A 22,712-nucleotide genomic window follows, 5' to 3' on the forward strand; every position below is an offset into this window, starting at 1 on the left:
GAAAAAAGAGCTCTGCATGAGGAAGGATCAGAACTTTTCATGAAGATGAGAGAATTACAAAAGGAGACAATTTTGGTTCCCATTCAAAATGGGATGAACAGGAGTAATGACTTATTCAACTGGCAGTTGAAATTGGAAGGGGGTATAGATTACTGCTCTCTTTGCATAATGCCTAGTTTCTGTAACTGAGAGAGGTTTTAAAAGGAATAGTAAGGATGTTGAGACCCTTCCACGACAAAGATATTTAGTGTTTGACTGCTAGAAAAATGCAAAATGGATAGACTCACGAGCAGACACTCCGTACAAATAACACAATCTTCAGTGTACTGTTTGGTGAGCTGTACACAGTATGTGCCAAGCAAAAAATACAGATTTGGTGAGCTACATGCCACCCATAAGCTGTCCCACCCTCTGCCACCAAAGGATCAGAAGGAGATGAGGTATTAAGACTGGTGATTGGCAATGCAACCTTGCTGCATCCCCAACAATGCAAGTGTTCATCCAGGAGAACTTAGCCAGCAGTATTATGCATGCTAAACTGGGACACAGTTTCACTGAACACAGCTGAAATTCTGAGAAAACATGCATAGGATTCTGCTGCTAGATTAATAATGAAGCTCATGTCTCTTACTTTGTGGAAGGTTTTGAACTTCCTGCTTGTCCGTGGTCATCTTGTTTTAATCCTGCAAGAAGGGCATCTCTTGAGCAGTGCTTATCCTGTTTGAGAGAAAAAAATAATAATGTTAAATACATAACATAGACCTAGTAGAGAGAGAGTGGTGTATGTGTGTGTACATAAACATCTCATAAATTGACTGGTGAACATACACAAACACTGCAATTATGCACATTCACATTAGTGGGTGGAGACTGCACAGTGGCCAGTCAATATGGAAAAATCAGCAACATCATATTGAAGAATGTGAATTTGAGACATTTTGTACACTGTGTTGTTATAATTCATTGCCTCATTACTGATTGAAGAATGAAATGCAATGAAGAAGGAAAACACCATTTGGATAAGCACTCTTCTAGCTACTGCACAGAAGCTAATAGAAAAACACCTGGAAAGGTCAAACCTACAGCCCGTTGATGAATGAGGTAGAAATAGTTAGTGCATCATATTGGTCTCAGCCATTGTAAAAAAAATGTAATAAATATGAACAAGGTTTGACCATGTTTACAGGGAACTGAAAGCACAACATTATACATGACAACTCAGAAGTAAGTCTCATTGAGTTCAATGATGTTTACTCCTAGAAACGTGAGTATCGGATATTGCAATGGGTGGTTCACAACATTAAATTAGGAAGAAGAACAAAACATCAGTAAAACAATTCATGGATAAGGATATAAACACAGCAGCATTAAAACCACTTCAGGAGGTTAAAATGCTTTCAAAGCCTGGGAAAATAAAATGGTATTTGCTCTGCATTTTATTACTATCAAATGCTATATATATATATATATATATATATATATATATATATGTATGTATGTTGCAGTAAGACTTTTGGTTTGAAACTGACTGCAAGCCCCTGAATTAGAGCACCCTGTTGTTCTATAGCTGGGCCTTCTGCTGTCTCCCAATATAGTGCATAGAAAGAAGTTATTTCACCTCATGATGCACATGCTCCACCCCATCTATAAGCTATTAGAGGCTTATGCTGGCAAATTCTCTCCTCACAATTCCCCCTTCATCACCCCCCCCCCCACATCCACAATCTTAATTTACTGTAGTTCCTGAAGGCCACTGAGCATGCTCAGATCACACTGGACTGCATTTTCTGCACTGTTTCTGAGCCTGCCATTTTTATATTTATATGAAAATAATGCCTTTCAAATTGCCATCAATACTGAGAAAAGGGATAGGAGACCAATTTCTACCTGCAAGTGGGTAATGAAGGAAAACCTTTGCCGCTGGAAAGGTTCACAGCCCTCCCATAAACACTGTCCAGGGTAGACGTCTTTTCCTCCATGTTCAGTTGCAGCGTGATAGAAAACCTGGGATGGCGTTTGAAACCACCTGGAAAATGTAATACATTTAAACTCAGGCGAAGAAGGAATACAATTTTGCTAAAAATTTTGTTGCCTGAGCAATCAACATGAATACTGAAAAATAAAAATGCAAGAAATGGCAAATGTTAATTATTCAGAACTTTGACTTACTATCGCTAAGGGTTTTCAAACGTAATCTGTTCTGGAAGACTGTCCCGAGTTCTGAAACGTTCGAAAACTGAAAACTCAATAGCCTACAGCTAGACCTCAGGATCTTGCACTCAGTGGAAGCCGCGTGGCATGTTCGACTTCTGAGGCATGTTCGAAAACTGAAGAATTTACTTCTGGGTTTACGGAGTTAGAAAACCGAAATGTTTGTCAACGGAGACGTTCGAAAACTGAGGTACCACTGAACTTTTATGAAACAGAAAGGAATGGATTTGTACCTTTTAAAAAAAAGGTTATAAAGACCTCCCCTTCCCTAAGAAAGAGTTAAACATTTGTAAGACTGACCACTTGTGCAAACAGGTGCTTGAATGGTGCTGAAGATTCTGTTCAACCATTGACACTGAGGGTAAGGGAATAATGTATTTCAAATGAAATTCTCTAAAACCAGTCACTAAAGGTATTGGCTCTCTCACTCTCCCAAAGATCATCTTCAGCTTTGTCTTCCATCTTCCATCTTCAGTTAAGTGCTTTCTTAAGGAACTCCCTAGCAAAAGAAGACCTTAGTTTCCAGTGGTGGGAAAAGAACCGAGATAGGGATGCTTTTCTCTATTTCTCTATAAAAACCCCCATTTTTCCTCGGTTAGCTGACAGGTGAGCTGACTGATGGGAAACTTTAAAAAGGATGGGGTCAACAACCACAAATATCATGTTGCATAAAACTAAACCCTTGTAATATATGGGTCAACTCAAAGAAAAACACTTACTTTTTACAGGATTGCCAGAGACACATGAAATTCTGTCCTGGTTTTTTCACTTGTTCTGTGTGCGAACTTGGTACAGTGAACACAGAAGGTGGCAAACTGACAGATGGGCCCTGGACTTGCATTGGTACGGGTGTGACAGGTGTGCTCTGTGGGGAAATTCAAAACAAGGAGGATTTAAATTCCTGCCCGATTATTGTTTATTGAACAATGCAAGATCTGATTTTCACGGAGCACACTTCCAGCGGCAATAGGTGAAACCATAGTGATCAGCAGTTTTGCTATTGACTGCAGAGGGAGATAGATGGTACTCACTGTCTCTAAATAGTAAAATGAAATAAAGGCTGGAGTACTCTTGAGCTATTTACAGACTTTCCCCAATATTCTATAGCAGCTCTATTTTTACGTTTCAGGTTCAACACAGAATTAGATACAGCTTTTAGGAAGCTTTCCAGATGGCAATCTTTCTCTATAGAGATAAAGTGATGGAGCAATTTAACATACTTGTATGAATTTGGCAACTTATCTTTTTTCAGTCAGAGTAATTTAAAGGATTATATTTGAAACCACCACGTATATTTGATTTTTCCTTTCACTGCCTGTAACAAACGTTAAGTAAAGTTTTGAATGAGCAACTCTCAAGATTTGATCAACCTGTTCATTGTGTATATACCACAACATGTGCACATATGATGTTGGTAAGTAATGGGGTTGTTTTAAGTATTTACCGTAATGGCAGACCTTCACTTTTAAAGGGGGGGGGGAGAGAGTAACATATTCCATCTTTCATATACCATTTTAAAATGAAGGTGAGAAATGTTTGAAATCTCTCCATCAGCGTTAACTTTAGCAAGTTAAACATTAGCATGCCAAATAAAACACCAGGCTAGAATCCTTTCCCTCAACATCTGTGATACTTTCCACAATTTGTTTTTCATTTTAACGAGAAACAGGAACCCACCCACCCTGCATTCTGAGGTTCCAGGATGACTATACCATGTGATTTATTTTTGTAAGATTGGTGCTTATATCAATATAGCCTCTTCAAAACACCAACATGCTCACGTTGCCCCACACTGTTTCTTGTATTTGAAAACTTTCACCTAGTGAGAATTGATTCTACCTGATGAAAGGTCATTAATTTGAAAATAAAACAAGTCATAGAGCATGTATTCAGAATTAGATCATTAATTAAATCAAAAGAACAAAATTATTTGCCAAGAGAAATCTGCCAGCCCAATTAATATTAGGTAACAAGCTAAAGATAGGAGCACACACTGAGAAACTGTTTTGTATCCATTGCCTAGCTCAGGGGTCCCAGGGCCCACTTGACACAGCTGAAAATTCCCCCTGAGGCCCACCAGTCACACAATGGTGGTTTAGAAACAAAGCCAACCACAAAATGGTGGGAGATGGAGGCAGAGTTTGGCATAATCACCTGACAATTAACAGTATCATTTTCTATACATAAATAATCCAGCTTTGGAAGTTACTAATTTCTTTTCCACCACATTTCCCCTTGTGGCAAGGAGTTCCACAGTTCAGCTTTCCTTAAGCTAAATACAGACATTTGCTATACAGTCGTACCTTGGTTTACAAACCTAATCTGTTCCGAAGTCTGTTCTTAAACCTAACTGTTCTTAAACCAAGGTGTGCTTTTCCATAGAAGTGGGAAACTCAATTTACAAATGGAACACACGCAACAGGAAGTGAAACATGTTCTTATTCCAAGGCAAAGTTCACAAACCAAAACAGCTACTTCTGGGTTTGCAGCATTCTTAATCCATGTTGCTCATAAACTAAGCTGTTCTTAAACCAAGGTACCACTGTGATGATGATAATAATAATACCAACATTTGCTCCGGAGGTATTGTGAAAGTCTTCCCACTTTAGGCAGAATTTGCTGATCCAGATGCCAGATGGTGAAGGCCTTTTATACTGTATTTTCCCTTTTCATCCTCACATGCTTCTCAAAAGTATTTTTATCCATTACCTGTAATTTCTCCTCCTATTCTCCTTTCACATTTAACCTTTACCTTATCTCTCAACCAAACTGCCAGCTTCTTTCACCCTTCCTTCCTGGTCCTTTTACATGAACTTCTTTCTGTTACAGCTTTCCTGTCTGCTCTCCTTCCTCATTATTCACAGTTTATTTATGTTACTACTACAATCTTTATTTTTGTCTTCCTATTATTATTATTAAAATTTGTATACCACCCTTCATCTGTAGATCTCAGGGTGGTTCACAGCATAAAAATACAAGAAAAAAACCCACAAAATATAAAATAAGAACAAGGACAAAAACCAATCAAGCCAATAAAAAGGTAAAGATAAAGGGACCCCTGACTATTAGGTCCAGTCGTGACGGACTCTGGGGTTGTGGCGCTCATTTCGCTTTATTGGCCGAGGGAGCCGGTGTATAGCTTCCAGGTCATGTGGCCAGCATGACTAAGCCACTTCTGGTGAACTAGAGCAGCGCATGGAAACGCCGTTTACCTTCCCGCCAGAGTGGTACCTATTTATCTACTTGCACTTTGACGTGCTTTCGAACTGCTAGGTTGGCAGGAGCAAAGACTGGGCAACGGGAGCTCACCCTGTTGCGGGGATTCGAACCACCGACCTTCTGATCGGCAAGTCCTAGGTTCTGTGGTTTAACCCACAGCCCCACCCACGTTTCTGTAATCAAGCCAATAATCCCCCCCAAACACATTTAAAGGGATCTAGGTGGCTCCAGCCAAACCTCCCTGGAAAGAGCATTCCACAAATGGGAAGCCACTGCAGAAAAGGCCCACTTCCTGTTGCCACTCTCCAGACCTCTCATGGAAGAAGCACACGAAGAAAGGCCTCAGAAGAACACTGCAGGGTCCAGGTAGATTCATATGGAGAGGGGTAGTCCTTGCAGTATTGTGGTGCAGATCCATTTAAGGAATTATAGGTCAAAGCCAGCACTTTGAATTGGGCCTGGAAACTAACTGGCAGCCAGTGCAGTTCAGCCAGGACTGACACTATCTGCTCAAGCCATCTTGCCGTGGTGAGCAGCCTGGCCGCTGAATTTTGCACAAGCAGAAGTTCTCAAACTGTCCCTACGTATAATGTATTGCAGGAATATAACCAAAGGTTACCAGAGCATAGACAACAGTTATCTCAGTTTCTATTGCCCTTCAACACCTCCCAAGACCTCCCTTCCCACATCCTCCTTTGTATCCTGGCCACCTTTAATCAGCAGACAAGGAGTTTCTGGAGCTGGTACTAGTCAGACTAAAAGGCTACAGCATGACTATAAGGAGGGGAAGGCTGTGGCACTGAGGCACACCAGAAAGTGGTTCAATGTCCACTGTTTCAGAAACACTGGGCAAGCAGAAGTTGGTATAGGAAAACAATTACCTGTATCTGACCAGCTTTTGCCATATAGTACATGGTAAACTATAGTCATATGAGGTCCGTCCCCCCCTTAAATAAATGCAAAATATATAGAATTCCAGCAAGTCCACCGGATCATTTAAACAAACCATCATTAAAAGGAGCGAACAAGTGTAAGACTAAGCACAAGACCTTTTAAAAAGTACCCTGGGCTTATTTTTCTCAACATTTTCTATGAAGGAACATAACCATGACCATACTATGCCTAGTAAAGGTTAAGGGACCCCTGACAATTAGGTCCAGTTGTGGCCGACTCTGGGGTTGCGGCGTTCATCTCGCTTTATTGGCCGAGGGAGCCGGCATACAGCTTCGAGGTCATGTGGCCAGCATGACTAAACTGCTTCTGGCGAACCAGATCAGTGCACAGAAATGGCGTTTACCTTCCCACCGGAGCGGTACCTATTTATCTACTTGCACTTTAATGTGCTTTCAAACTGCTAGGTTGGAAGGAACAGGGACTGAGCAACAGGAGCTCACCCGTCGCAGGGATTTGAACTGCCAACCTTCTGATCGACAAGCCCAAGAGGCTCAGTGGTTTAACCCACAGATGCAAAAATTATAAAAGCCAAGTTTCAGTTGTATGCCTCCTGTTAAAAAAAACCAAAAACCACACACCTAAAGATCAGCATAAGTTCAAAGACCTCTTCATGAATGGTCTTACATAAATTAAGGAGAGACTGAACTAAATGCAAGGAGCATAGAGATAATTCAGACTGAAAAATGAATAGCCTGTGTGGCATGAATTTTATTTTATTTTATTGCCTTACTGACAATAGATTACTGAAATTTAACTCTCAGTACATTCATGTTATTCAAAAGTGAATAACAGTCAAATGATAAGCTTAGTCACTCCATCTGGGAACTTCAATGGCTCTATACACAGCAACACATAATAGCTCCTGGAGCTATGCACCTGCTTTGCAGCAACTAGCCTGACCATATCAAGGTGAGGCTGCAGCCAAAGGCTTTGGAGCTGCTTAAAGTTTTGCCAATCTGCTTTCCACAGAAGCCTATTTAAATAGGATGGATCAAGTAAGTGCTTATGAAGAAGGGGGACTGGAAAAGGGAGTCAGAAAGTTGACATTTTTCAAGTCCCAGAATAAACCGATTTCTTACTTTTGGAAAACTGGCCCAATATCAAGCACTTCTATGATAAACCAATAATGGGAGGGAAGCATAGCTACACTTAACAGATGTTTCTGGAAAGTCAAATAAAACAAGCTTCCAGCTCTCAATCACCAATCACAAAAGCAATGCCCTCAAAGGAAAAATACAGAAAGATAATAAAAAGCTAAAAATGATGCCAACTCCTTCCTGTCTCAAACTGCAGCAAATTAGTTGTCCAGATGAAGCTACAAACATAATGCAAAACACTTTAACAATGTGCAATATTTGCAATCCATACTGTGGTTTTAAACAGCACAGCAAGCTAGGTGTTTTTCCCATTTGCTAAAATCCAACTGGGTTGAAATGAGCCATCTGCTTGTTGGTGTTGCTGAGACGGTGTAATGTTTATTCAGTGCCCTCCATTTGCCAGGTGCTTTTCAGAGGACAAGAATTTTGCTAACTCTGCCCAAAACTGCTTAAGTAAGATGGACAGGATCAAGACAAAAAGGAAGAAGCCACTCAGCTTTGGTTTACTACTGAGCAGAGCCTCTGGCAAAGAACCAGGAAAAACGGCCATCAGATTTTTGTGAGGAGTCAATTTTACATCAGGGTCCATCACCATGCTAATTTGCGTGCAATGTTGGTTATTCTCCCAATCTGGCCTTAATGCACTCTTCATGCCAAGATTTATTTGTTTTTTAGCTATCCCATTTGAAAAGGGAGAATCAATTAGCCATTCCATCCCTTTAATGCCAATTCTCCCATGATGCTGAGGAATCTCTACATCTGGGATCTCTACTGAAAACTAGTGGCAGAGAGCCAATAAACCAAAAGGAAAACACACGGCTAAAGAGATTCATACTTGTGCAATTGGGTTTCCTGCTCTTCCACGGCTTGAGCTGGAGCCCTGAAACCGTGAGCAGGCCAGTTGCATCTGCAAAGGATAAAATCAATGTTGCAGGTTTAACCCAAATTGTTCTTAGACTACATCATCCACAGCATATTTTTAAAGCACATGGCTTCTCCGATGGGAACTGTAGTTTAAGGGTAATGAAAATTGTAGTTCTCAGAAGTAAACGACAGTTCTCAGGATTCTTTGGGGAAGAAGTTATGTACTTTAAAGGTGGTTTGAAATGCATGGTCTATTACTGTTCTCCAACACAAGGCGTATGCACTGAAAGTTGGATTTGGATCTGCACTGGATACCAAGAAAAAGGTGGCCCCAAATCTCTTCTTATCACCTCAGCTGTGAATCTGGCCTGGAAAAGAAAGGTGAACACGGTCCCAGCAGCAGCAGCATCTTACCAGTCTTCACATATATACAAAAATGTGTGGGTAATTAGATTACCATTGCAATACAGTTTGTGGGTTAAAAAAAAAAGTCTGTAAAGGCATTAAATTAAAATACATTACAGTTCCTAACTCACTCTTTGGGAATTTAGGGTACTGAATCATAAATGAAAACTGTCCTCGGAATACGCTGCTTCCTTCACAAGCCCATTTTGTATGGTTCATTATTCAAATACATACTACACAGAAATGAAACTATTATTTAAAGGTTACCATTAGTACAATTCAAAGTGCACATAAGCAAAATATACATAATTCAAATAGCAATGATTTTGTGATAACTGGGAGCGTATATATTTATCTTAGCACATTACAGACACTGCAGCTTGAATCTGATATGGGAAAGCAGCCAATTCAAAAAACAACAATAAATATATGATAGCTTAACAGTAATGAAACTGATAATAAATAAGATTACTCTCACTCAAAGGACTAAACATTCTCTCCCCCCCCCACCCCAAAACAATTTTTCATTTATCCTATCATTCAAAATATGTATTTTTAAAGCTTCAAATGTAGCAAAGATAAATATTAGGCATAAAGGAACCAATCTTTTGAGGTATTTTCACAAACTGCTCAACTCAAACAATGTAACTGCTGGTGACAGAAAAGGTGATTACTTCCCCATGATACCATACAAGGTAAATATATTTTTAATTATAAGCACTCTAGTCCTGAGTGCAACTAATGTGAAATATATTACCTGAAATTTTTATCCTTTCCATTTAACAAGAGACTGAATTTTGGGCATCACAATAAATCACCCTATGAATCAGAACAGTAGTGGTTAAATCATATATGGGGCAGAATAGGAGATACACGCAGGTCCCACTATCCAAACGCTTGTTATACAAAAAGTCACGTATCCAAACCCCTGTATACACACCGCTAATCTGAACAGCCAAACCTGCATGTAGTACTGTAACCAAATATGCAGTCTTAAACAAGCGTTACCCTTTTCTGTTTTGCCAGAAAACATGATGGGAGGGGGAGAATGGGGGAGAGATTGAACAAGAAAGCATTTCCCCTCATTTGCCTTTTGTAAGGTTTCAGATGGTTTTCGTGTGTGTGTGTGTGTGTGTGTGTGTGTGTGTGTGTGAGAGAGAGAGAGAGAGAGAGAGAGAGAGAGAGAGAGATTTTGGAGTCAAAATCCTATGGGCAGGAACACATTAGAAAGTTCCTCATAGGTATAAATGGAAAAGTTGACTCGTTATGCAAACACTTGCCTTAACAAACGATTTCCTGAGAACACATTGTGTTCATATAGCGAGACCTGCATCTAGTGGGTTATTTCCATCACTTAGTAAATGCAGTATCTTAAAACATAGTTCACAGAATGTTAGCAGAGATTAAAGAAACTGAAATACATAAAGTGGTACCTTGGGTTAAGAACTTAATTCGTTCTGGAGATCCATTCTTAACCTGAAATACTTTAGCTAATGGGGCCTCCTGCTGCTGCCATGCCGCCACTGCGCAATTTCTGTTCTCATCCTGAAGCAAAGTTCTTAACCCGAGGTACTATTTCTGAGTTAGCAGAGTCTGTAACCTGAAGCGTCTGTAACCCGAGGTACAACTGTAGTTTGGTTGATAGAATTTGTTATACAATTCAAACATCATCAAGACACACTATGTCCACAGTACTTCCCTGATCCACCAAGTCTGTAATTCCATCAAAAAAAAGGAATCAGATTGGTCTGGCATAACTTATTTTTGAGAAACCCATGCTGGGTCTTAGTAATCATAGCATCCCTTTTCTAAATGCTCACAGACCGACTGCTGAATTATCTGTTCCAGGACCTTCCCTGGTATCGATGGTTTGTAGCTATCTGGGTCTTCCTTCTTCACATTTGTGAAGATGGGGACAAGATTTGCTTGCCTCCAGGTTTAGCCCATCCATTTAGCAGAGTGAGTCTACCACCTCAGGCAGCTGATTTTGGATATCATGAAAAGGAACCAAATATTTGTCATTTATTATTACTGCATTTTTACTGCCAGTGAAAGGGGACAGGTGGTTGTAGATGGGGTTTTTTTGCCTCATGTGTTAAAATAAGTTGAATGGCCTTGAATAGTAGGCATCAATATTGTGGCAAGAGGAGCATCATTTGCAGTTTCACCTCAAACAGCAAAATGTCCTGGGCTGGCCCAGTCAAACATTGATTCCATGTATTCAAAATGAAAGAGTAGGAAAACTGCATATAAAGCCGAACATATAAAAGATGCAAATTATCTTGAGATTCTTTATTCAAGAACTAAGTTTAAAAACAACCCCTTCTCATGCTGACATGCTTGCAAGTCTGAGTGGTTTTAAATTTATCCATAGCTTTCAAGGATAAAAGGTGTTATAACCAAGACATTGTCTGGAAACATATGCAAGTTTCTCAAATATGAGACAAAGAAGAAATACAATACTCTAGGTTACAAGGTCTTAAACGGCAGTGCTAAAAAAAAGGATTTTGAACTGCAGCCTGATCAAACTAGTTCAGTATCATTGTATGTGGTCTGAGCTAAATGTTTGGCTCTATCCTTTATTTGCAAGTGAACTGATGTCCACGAGAGGTCAATCTGCTCCAGAAATCTACAGTACATTAAAAACGAAGAGTCAGTCATAAGGGCAGCTTGGCCCATCTGTTCTCAAAGATATATTTTAGAAAAGCTAAATCTAGATGGATGCCTTATGGCGCACTGAAGGCACTTCAACCTCTGCCCTTAAGAGAACTGTAGGACTACTTGGATGCAAGCATAATGTACTCTATAGAATGAATGATTCTGTTCAGAATCCAGTAAAAAAAACCACACCAATTCACAGATTTCTGCAGCATTTAACAAGTGTGTATCCTTTGTAAATAAATGTAAAGAACGAATGTAACTAGAGCCCTACTAGATCCACCAAAGGGCTTCCTGGTCTACAATCCCATTTCTAGCACTGCTAGAAAAAGCCAACAAGTAGGACCTGATGGTAACAGCCCTCCCTTGCTATTGATCTTGCAACAACTGGTAGGTTTCATTGTGCTATCATGGCAAAGAGCCACTGATAGACCATCCTTTATGAACTTGCTTAGTGAATTCCATTAGTTAAATATCTGCTGTGTGAAGCAGTCCTTTGACTGTTCTGAATCTACTGCTAATGAAGTTCATCTTGAGAAAGGTGAATGGAAGAAGGTTCATAGAAGGACAGCCACTTATGCCCCTTGAAAAGCCTCTCCAGAGCATCAAGGTGTCTTGAACAATGCGACAAGGTCCAGGCATCAATGCTGGACTCCTGCAGCCCCTCATACTCTATCCTACATTGGTCAGGACCACCCTCCTCAACCCACCAAACTGGGTACGTTTTGCCTGCTTGCATCCCATCCCACACTGTTCAGGAGAGCTCAACCCCCTAGGGATGCTTTTCTGTGGATCCAGGCAGCAGCAAGAGGGAGGAAGGAATTGAAATTTCATTCTGTAAATTCCCTTCTACTCACTCGTCTTAGAATCCAAAACTACAAGTGCAATTCAACAGTGCTAAGCAGATTGTTCCATCAATGGAAGCATTTCTGCTTGCCAGCTGGAACAACCCCATCTCGCAATGCCCTCAGGGTTCTGGTAGTAATCCTGACCTCCCCAAGCAGATCTGGTGAGGCAGGAAGTGGTGCATCGGTGTGAAAAGTCCTGTTGCACTAGCAGGATTCATTGCTTCCACTAGCTTAACAACTTAATTAAATTCAGCCCTATTGTCTCTCCAAAGCCCAGCTCTGAAATGCGGGCAATAAAGAACATATCCTTTCTTGTTTTCACAGTCTCCAGACCAAGTCCATGACTTCTCACGTTAAAAAGGCTGTCAGGAAACAGACCAGGAAAGACATCAGTCAGAGAGTTTGAAGGAGAGCTGGGCTACATAGCCAATTGGTTTGATGCAGTGTCTCAGCTTCAGACTGTAGGGACTACAAGGCTCATCTAGTCCACCCACTGCAATACAGCAATCTTTTGCCCAGAGTAGGGCTCCAACCCTGAGAAATTATTGAATACTATCTGTTATAGCCATTATTTATCGTTATCACTCCTTCCTTGAGTATCATTTTGTGAGGATATGACCATAAAGCATTTTGCAAATACTTTTAAACAAACAAACAAACATACCAACAAACAATACAGTTGGAATTTCACTGGAACAGGGCTGAAGTAATCCATGTAAAGAACAACCCAAGGACATGTCATAATGTAAGACAGGCGAGAGAGACAGGAGTTTTATCATATTAACATACAGATAAAATAGGATAAGGGCCATCACGCTACAAGCAATAGGAACACAATAAATAAATTGATAGTCAAAAGTTATCTGAAGCAGTAGAACATAAAACAAGAAGTTTCAAAAAGTAATCTATGCTCAAGATGAAAATTTGCAATTCAGATCACTTGGGTGTATTAACAGAATATACACAAAGTCGCACAGTTATTTAGAAACAATCAACACTTTGGAGATGCTCTGAGTAGGTACTAGGGGCTTGCTACATAACACAAAAACTGAGATCATTTATTTGAGAAGAAACTCTAACTCTACAAGTATCTAGTAAGCATAGTTACACAAGCGGATGGGGGAGGCACTACAAGCTATGTTTTTGTACAGAGAACTTTTTTTTACAAAAGTCTCACAAATTAGAATGGTTAGAAGAGTACTTGAGACATCATCTATACATATTTTTTTTTTAAAAAAACCTACTTTTACTTATCAAACTCCTCTTTTACTAAAATACAAGTAAAAAATCTGGATTTGTTTCGTTTCTGCTTAGTGTCAATTACAGAAGAATAAAGGAATCTTTGTTACTTTCAGCAAAACTCCGTCCTCTCCACAATAAGGCTCTCCTGAGAGTAAGGATACCCTACTGAATATGACTGGGCTGAGGTGCAATAAGGTCAAGGGTATGTGTGAGGGGGGGGGGAGGAACTCCTGAGAATTGGGGAGGGGCACCATCAGTGAGTGGGAATCACCCAATTCAGTCTCCGGAGAGGCTTTTCAGGGTGAAGGGAAGAAACAAAGGAAGTCAGCTTCCACAAGTCTTCGACTGCAGACTTTTCTCTGGAACTATTGTCTATAAACAAGAAAAGGCTAACATTTTGACATTTAAAAAAGTATAATACCACAACAAAACAGAAAAGGAATGAGGAATGTAGCTGAGCCCAATATCCTTATACAATAACCACAATAATGGTATTTCCTGTAACTCAGATTTCAGTGTCAGTCATCAATCAGACATTCAATAGGTAGTGGAACAACAGTCAGTTCTGTAGCTCTTAGAGGTTTCAGAAAAATGTACTTTAAAGTTGCCTGGAAACTTCAATCCTGGAGGCAGACTGAAAATGCTGCCCTGCTATAGCAAACATGATTAAGGCATCATTGTTACTGAGAATTCTCCTGCTGACGTTATCATTGTCATCTGCTGTTACACTACAGGCCATCTCCCCCCCCCCCCCCTTGACCTAGTAATACTTTCAGGCAGAAAAGGTTCCAAAATATGTCCACGCATACAAACATTTCCTGAATGAGGAACATATCTTCCAACATTTTAGGTTCATAGGTAAAGGTAAAGGGACCCCTGACCATTAGGTCCAGTCGTGGCCGACTTTGGGGTTGCGGCGCTCATCTTGCTTTATTGGCCGAGGGAGCCGGCGTACAGCTTGCGGGTTCATGTTGCCAGCATGCCTAAGCCGCTTCTGGCGAACCAGAGCAGCGCACGGAAACGCCGTTTACCTTATCTACTTGCACTTTGACGTGCTTTCAAACTGCTACGTTGGCAGGAGCAGGGACTGAGCAACGGGAGCTCACTCCGTCGCGGGGATTCGAACCGCTGACCTTCTGATCGGCAAGTCCTAGGCTCTGTGGTTTAACCCACAGCGCCACCCGAGTCCCATAATATAAACACTTGCAATTCACATTTCCACCCAGCTTCACCATATTTTAATGCAAACTATGCAAGAGACGACAAGAGTTGCGGTCCCTATAGCGAATGGTGAAGTAATTGATTACAGCAGGAGAACTAAAAAATGCAGAGGGAGGGGAAAGTACCAGGGATGGCTCCTGTAATATTTACAATAGCTATGAATCACGCTGAGCATGTACAGAGTTCCTTCATTAGTGAACTACTGCAGCCTTAGAATTAAAGAACAGGCATTCCACAGCAGTTGGCACCCTTATTTCTAAAATAAAGAATCCTTATCGAATTCAAGCATTGCTTCAGCTCCCAAGAAAAACTTCAACCCATCAGCTCTCTCTCCCCACAGCCCAAAAGCAATCTCCCTTGCTATGTCTTCTGGTCCTTCAACCTAGGAACCATCCCCTTGCAACAAGATAACCATGACCCCAAACACACACATTATATTTCTCTGGCACTTCCTCTCCTCTGGCTATGCTCTCCTGCCTCCCTCTCCTGTCTTTCACATTCCTAAAAGGAATGAGAGGCAGACAAGAGGAAAGAACTCTTCCATGCCCTCTCTCATCTTTCCACCCACTTAATAATTGCAGCCTTCTCACCTTAGAGGCTTGACAAGATTTTGTGGCTTGTAAAGGGACAGCAGGATACATAGTAATAGTCTAGCTCAATACCTGTAGTCTTGATACAAGCAGCTAAACAAACAGGATTGTGATGTCATAATTATGTCATCCAATAGAGGAATGTTTTCAGCCCACCTGCTGGCCAACTTTTAAGTACATTTTCAAGAAATTATAACTACTGTGAAACTTTTTATTCATGGTCTAGCTCCTGGTTCCCAAACCCATTTCTGTCCAGACCACTTGAAATTTGCTGTAGGCGTTCATTACACCACTTAATGATTTTTCAGCCTGTTGTAGTAATTATAATGTACTGATGCTGTGTGATATTTAACTGCATTTTTACAGACAAACCACAGACCACTTGAATGAAGCTTATGGACCACAGTTTGGGAACCCCTAGACTAAGGTACTGGTCCAATTAATAGGATAGACACTGAAATTCAAGACTGAGAAAAACCCTTACTAAAAATATTTTTTCTTCTTGTGCTAGGGTAGATCTTTTTTCAAGCTTTCTGATACCTTTGTCCCCATCCCACGAAGCATGATCCACAAACTTACAAAAACAAGAGGTTGCTGGGAGCAGGGATGTAAATAAAAGTATTCCTGGCATCCAACCACTGAAGGCATGTACATGGTGCTTGTTCCAATGTGGAGATTGCCCACTCTTCAGTCCGGCATCACTCTTCCCTCCAGCAGCACAAATTAGATATTCAACCGGTGAAGGGCTATGAGAGCAGAGTAGTGCAGCTGACTCTATGTAGCAGGGGACTTTCCCTTTTGTGCGTGAATTCACATACCACATTCTATTTGAGTAGCTTTCCATTTTTCCATATTTAGGGAATGCTTTTGGCACTGACTTGCCTCCATGGAATATCTACACATCCATCAAAAAACTCCTGCCTGTTCAAGAGGATCCTGGGGCATGCAGGAGTCTACTGTATGTGAACCGAGGCCGCTACCTAGAAAGGACCCCAGATTTTCCCAAAGCTGTGTGTTATAGGCACAATTGGTAACAGTGGGCAGGTTGCCTTTCATGGGATTGACAGCATTAAAACATTATTGGCTTACAACTAACAAAGCACTGATACAACTTAGGAACATAATTCATATCTCTGGTCACATATCCCACATGGACTGCGGAATTGTATCTGCACAGATACAGCGTTTCTATTGGCTCTTGCCAAGAGGAGGACACAAAGCAAGATCAGTGTCGCCGATATGTGAGTGGAATATGCTCCATTTCTCCTTTTGATGTGAACTGGATGAAGCTGCGTCAATGCTGAACTTGTACCTGGAGGAATAATAGGTGGGGGCCAACATACTGACGCTGCATCCTGACAAAACAGAGACACTGCCGGTGGACAAAAATAAATAACAATAAATATCCATGCTGTTTGGCTAGTAGAGTTACAAATATTTCACATCCGAAAACTGAACACGCTGCAGAGCTCAGGAAGTTGAAGGGTAAAAAAAGAGATGTACAAGATCACCCATAAGTACTCTGTGGATGATCCTGATGATATATACAACAGAACAGAGATGAATAAATTTGCACATTATGGGCACACCCAGTTGTAATTATGCATTCATTCATATTATAGTCTGCAGAAAGGCACAATTCAGCCAAAGCTTAGCGCTTTTCCACGGAAATCAATGCTGCTTAAAAACCTATGCCCTAGTCTCTCTCACTAAAATCAATGCAACAGAAAAGTGCCAAACTTGGCCTGCTTCTATCCCATTTCCAGTTGTTGCTTTTTTGGCAACCTGACTGTAGAGAAACTGAAGAAAGCTAGACTGTTTCTTCTAATGCATCTAAAATGTGTGTATGCTGGATTTCCACAATCAAGTGACCCACTCCCTAAGATTTCACTATGTTTTCTTCAGAACTTCATTTTGGACATGGCTTCAAGGCTTTCCCCCTTTTTCTAATTCCTGTTTGTCATGTTATTCATTTTATGATGGCTTTGCTTGAGATTTGATTTTCTGCTGTTTTTGTTGTATAGTTTTGGAATGACTGAATATTGTTTAATTTTTTATAAGCCACCATGTGGAAAGGTGGGATATAAATAGATTAAATTGATACAATCTAAAAAAGCATCTGAATGTGCCCCTTTGATATGAGAAACATAGGTGAGCTATATATTCATCTCAGGAGTTTTTAAAGCTGCAAATGTTTATCTCTAGCACACCACCAACAAAATGCACACATCAGGGGAAAGCTAGCCGTTTTACTTTCAGTACTGCAGCTCTATTGTTGAACATATATAAGTGGAGGTAATGTCACATACATATTGCTTTCATCAAAATGAAGATAATTAACAATATATATAGCAGGTGAAGTAGTAGGAAAAATGATATTGTTTGGTCCAGTGAAGAGACAGTACATCTACTGATGAAGAGCTGATATTATCCATTTCATGCTCAAATGTCTCAACCATTTCAATAATCCTCCAATTTTTGTAATTAATCTATATGCAGAAGGGAAAAAAACCTTGCTAATATATCCCTTAGTTACATGTTTGTTTTATACAAAGCTGCATAAGGCATATGTAAAGTATACATGCTGCATAAATAAGACATCAATTGCAAATAGAGGCATTAAGATGCAAAACACAGCCTTGAATGCGACATATGCAGGAACAAAATCACGTTAAAACTGTAAAATGCAAGGAAACATCACTCAGTTTTCAGAAGAGAACCCACAATAAAATAAGTGAATACAAAAGGTTTGCCTGTGCATAATCAAATTATATCCTGATAGACTGCAGATCATTTCAGTGAATTTAAGCTGTACTATACTCCCATTGCTTAAACAATAACAGCGAGTGATACCACATCAGTATATGAATGTACAAAACAGTTTTCTTAACATTTCCAAGCTAGCGTACGAAATAATGCAAAAGTGGAATTTGTACATCTCTACACACACAGACACACACACACACACACACACAGAGAGAGAGAGAGAGAGAGAGAGAGAGAGAGAGAGAGAGAGAGATGGGTAGCTAAAATAAGTAAAAATGAAGGCTCTGGACCTACCTGTGTGACCATACTTTGCATGTATGGTACTGGATGTTGCTGTTGCTGTTGCTGCTTTTGCTGAGCAGCACTTTCTATTGCTACTTTTGCTACAGTACTTGGATCTGCTCCAGCTGGCACAGCAACCATAGTTGCACTGCAGCCAGCCTTGTTAGGGTCACTGATTGTAACAATTCTAACTCCTACTTTATTTGGGATTCCTGGAACATTTTCCCTATCGTTATCCTCTGCTGGCCTCTTTACAGTTTTGCATTCTGCTGTGCCATTAGTCGACCGAACTTCAGATGACAGGGTAGCCAGGGGCCCACGAGGTCCTGAGTGTGGAACTGCTATGATTTGATGCCCCTGTATAACAGAGGCCGTTGACTGTGGCGAAACTACTACACTTGGGCGTTGCTGAGGCACATCTGAATTCAAACTTGAAGCTAGAGGTCCATTAGGTACATCAGCAATGGTACCACTAAGTTGCTGGGTTAACAGTTTTGAAGCCTCTTGTGTACTGCTTACAGCAGACGTAGTACCCAAACCTAATACAGGTCCGTTGGAAAATCTTTCCCCTTGATCACCTTTGGCAGCATCTTGTTGTGTGGCATCCATATTCCCTTGTTCTACTGGAGAAATCTCACCATTTCCTACATGATTGGAAGTTTTGTGATTTGGAATGTTTTTGCTTAAATGGGAACCATCGCCTTTTTCAAAGTCACAGATTCCATTAACGAGGGGTTTCCTCAAATCACTTTTAATTTCCTGCGTTTCTGGTTGCTCAGAGTTCTGCTTTCCAAGAGCTCCATTTTCACCCAAGTCTAACGACGGTCCATTACTGACCTGCGAGAACTGATTGGCCTCATTCTGAGTTTTCCCTGAGTTAGCTGGAGGTAGACTGGAGTCATGTTTTCTTCCGTTTAGAAGACTTCCCGCTTGTGTTTCGTTTTCCTTTGCATCGCCGTTGCTGGTGTTTGCAGCTCCTCTTCGGCAAGAAGGGTTCTCCATGACCTCAATTTTACGCTCGTGAATATGTAAACCTGTTGCCTCCTTTGCTTCTTCTTCCTTTTGGCAAATGATTTTGTCTCCTTTGAACGGGGGAGCAGCAGCAGCAGAACATGACGATTGTCCGGCTAGAGGTGCCTGGGTAGGTGGAAGTGTTTGCACCTGCAGCCCAACTCCTGCCTGAGTGCCACTCACCGCAATTCCAGCTGGAGCAATGATCGCATTTCCCTGACTCACAGTTGCCGTAGCAAAACTAGTATTTGGCACAACTGTTATGGTGACCTGATTGCCAGAAGTCCCTTGGAAAATGGTTGCTGGACTATTTGAGATCAACTGGCCTGGCAATATTTGTAAATTGGAAATGGGAACTGTTTGGACTGTTCCTTGGGGCTGGATTGCACTCTGCACCAACTGTACGTTTTGCTGTCCAACTAGGAGTGGCTGAGCTGAAGACTGCCCTTGAACTCCAAAACTTGGTGTTTGGTTATTTGCCATCTGATAAACCACTTGAGGGCTGGGAGCTCTTGCGTTGTTTGGTGGAGGAATCTGCGGCGCTGGGAGAATTAGCTTGCCTCCAGGAGTCGATGGGCCTCGCTTAGGAAGCAACAGCTGTTTTATCAGGCTTGACTCACTAGGAGGAGGCTGGCCCACTGCTGGGTTATTTTGCTGCGACTGAACTTGCATCTGTACCTGCTGTTGCTGCTGGACTTGTATCTGTGGCTGGGACGGTGCTGGTGAATGCTGCTGCTGCTGCTGCTGCCTCTTCACAGAAAGCATCTGGCTGACCGTGGGAGGGGGTCCTTGCGTTTGCGGGGTGAGCGGTGGAGAGGATATTACGGTAGGGACTTGATTATTTGAAATTGGTCCAGGTGACGGGGAGGAAGCTGGCGTTAGGTTTGGCTGCCCACCCAACTGGACAGCTTGGCCAGTGGGTATCGAAGCGGGATTGGTAAGAACAATTTGGTGAATGGCTGGTGCGTACGTTGGACCTTGCTGAGCTGGCTGGCTTACGATCACGACACTTTGCTGAGGTGGCGGAGGCTGCTGTTGCTGTGATGGCTGCATGGGCTGCTGTACCACTGTTGCGGGAACTTGCTGAGAAGGGAGGGGCTTTGGTGCAATGTTCTGAAACCCTACTCTAGATGTCGGTGGATTTTGGACGCCAGCGATCGTAACCACCTGTCCAGCAGCAACTTGGAAATTCTGAACTGTAGTAGCAGTAACTATATTTGAAGATGAAGTTGTGACATACTGCTGAGGTGCTATGATGACCGTGTCTTGTTGCTGGTTACCAGCTGTGGACTGCTGAGATGATGTTTGTACTGGCTGTGATGATGTGGTAATGAGCTGTTGACTCTGGGAAACGGCTGATGTGCATGCTGGTATGTTCTGTACTCTGCCAAATATATGGCCCTGAGGTACAGCTTGTTGAATTACCGTAACAGGAGTGCCTGAGGGTATTTGTCCCGGTACCACCGCGTGCAAAGGGGACTGCTGAATTACAGGTTGATGAAGCAAAGTCTGAGAGCTGACAACAGTAACGGAGGGCTGTGGCCCTGCAATGCTAGGATTCTGATTGGAAGGTTGTGCGCCACCGCCTACAGCGATAGTAACAGGAACTGCAGACTGGGGAACGGTGCTCTGTATGACTGTGGCCTTGACTACTTCACAAGAAATTGGAGCTTTGTTCTGTATGACCGTCATGGGAGCATTTTGTTGTTGCTGACTGTGAACTGAAGGGTTCTGTAGTATCCTGGAGCCAGTCTGTACCACTGTAGGTGCACCTTGAATAGGAAAAGACATTTGTGTTGCAGTTAGAGTTGAAGACTGATTGTTAATAGAGGTCCTTGCAAAATAGTTTCCAACACTTGGCGGTCCATGTGGGAGTCCTGTAGACCAAATAAAGTGGGGGGGGGGGAGGCCATTAGTGGGAACCTTGAGATTATAGCAAGCAACATTTCAAAGTAGAAGTATTATTAGTTAACTTAAACACGCATGGTTTTTTAATTAGCTTTGGAGTCAGCACTAACCACAGACTTTGTACATACCAGACAGAGGTTCAAGTATCTATCACTGTACTTGATGTCCATGTATGTTCCTTCCTCTCCTTATAACTCCAAGGGCCAACAAGTGTGTGGAATGCCATCATAAGGAGATAAAGAACTACAGAACTTTTAGAAGACATCTGAAGGCAGCCATGTATCAGTAAGTTTATAATGTTTGACTTTTCATGTTTTTATATATGTTGGAAGCAGCCCAGAGTGCCTGAAGCAATCCAGCCAGACGGGTGGGGTATAAATAATAAAATTGTTGTTGTTGTTATGGTTCACCCCAGCTGAATGCCCAATTTGCCAGGTACACATGACCTGCTTTTGGATAACATCAGTGTGCTGCAAAATGCAGGCTTACGATTTAAGTTGTTAAATAATAATTTGCATTATCTACATCAACTAACATGGAAACCAGCTGAAGTAATCTCCTCTACCCCCAGAAAAATGGTTTCCAAAGCATTGTAGTGTTGTCTCCAGGGTTGTGTATATGTATATCTGCATATCGTATTTTTCCGTGTATAAGACTAGGTTTTTTCCCTTTAAAATGTCAAAAATTAGGGGGCGTCTTATACATGGATACATCTCCCCCCATTTTCTTAAATCTGTGTCCCCAGAAAAATACGGTGATTTCACACACCAGCCCACCACGCAGTACACTTATATCATGTATATCTTGCTTTTGAAAAAAAAAATAATCACAATTCCAGGGCAGCTTAGTAAACACATGGCTTTGGAACACAGGCTCCCCCTCAGCCTCCATGCAGAATGTCAGGTACTGCCCTGTACATCAGCAGGAATGTCTCACCCATATGATCTGCATGCCTTCTCTTTGTAGTGGAAAGATCATATGGCAGGCTATACATAATCAACTGCATCAGACTCTAGATGCAGAAAAGAGCCAGAATGCATGTGCGTGTAACCTTAGTTCCCATGCCACACTGCGTATATATGTCTCTACGGGTAGCAGCAAACTGCAGGAGGCAGTGGAAGACAGGCGTGCTTTGGTCCATGGGGTCACGAAGAGTCGACTAAACAACAACAACAATGGGTAGCAGCATGTATAGTGGCCAGACCTGCCTTCCCAACACGGGTGTCACTCCTGTTTAGCCGCATGGGGTGGTGGAGAAGTTGGGGCTGTGTGGGTTCACTGATGGACAAAGCATACTGGCATTATGCTCCTGCTGCTGCCCCTGCATTACTCCAACCTTGCCACCTAGGGCAGCACCATCCCAAAACACGTGCGACTCTTGGTCAACATACGTCATAATACTGCAATACTTGAACCAGCCCAACATTTTATGCTCT

At 41.6% G+C, this 22,712-nt stretch overlaps 1 protein-coding gene and 1 long non-coding RNA gene across 7 annotated transcripts in view; one reads left to right on the forward strand and one right to left on the reverse strand.

The window, feature by feature from the left end:
• The window catches only part of ARID2 (AT-rich interaction domain 2), a 102,244-nt gene that overhangs the window by 3,527 nt on the left and 76,005 nt on the right, over positions 1-22,712 (reverse strand). For 3 of the 6 annotated variants that reach the window (XM_083698896.1, XM_083698895.1, XM_083698897.1), the window contains 4 exons: positions 18,370-21,140; positions 2,931-3,076; positions 1,888-2,026; positions 632-717 (listed from right to left, as the gene is read on the reverse strand). In XM_083698896.1, the coding sequence (XP_083555022.1) occupies positions 632-717; positions 1,888-2,026; positions 2,931-3,076; positions 18,370-21,140 (3,142 nt within the window). Of the gene's footprint in view, positions 1-631; positions 718-1,887; positions 2,027-2,930; positions 3,077-18,369; positions 21,246-22,712 lie in introns of all 6 variants that reach the window. The other 3 variants (XM_083698893.1, XM_083698892.1, XM_083698894.1) reach the window with 1 other exon arrangement.
• LOC310825671 lies at positions 15,363-16,716 on the forward strand. Its single transcript, XR_014555422.1, has 3 exons — positions 15,363-15,582; positions 15,676-15,736; positions 15,821-16,716. It is a non-coding gene; the product is annotated as an uncharacterized lncRNA (long non-coding RNA).

The sequence above is a fragment of the Podarcis gaigeae genome (genome assembly GCF_964106915.1).
Source record: "Podarcis gaigeae genome assembly, chromosome: 10".
Taxonomy (NCBI): Eukaryota; Metazoa; Chordata; class Lepidosauria; order Squamata; family Lacertidae; genus Podarcis; species Podarcis gaigeae.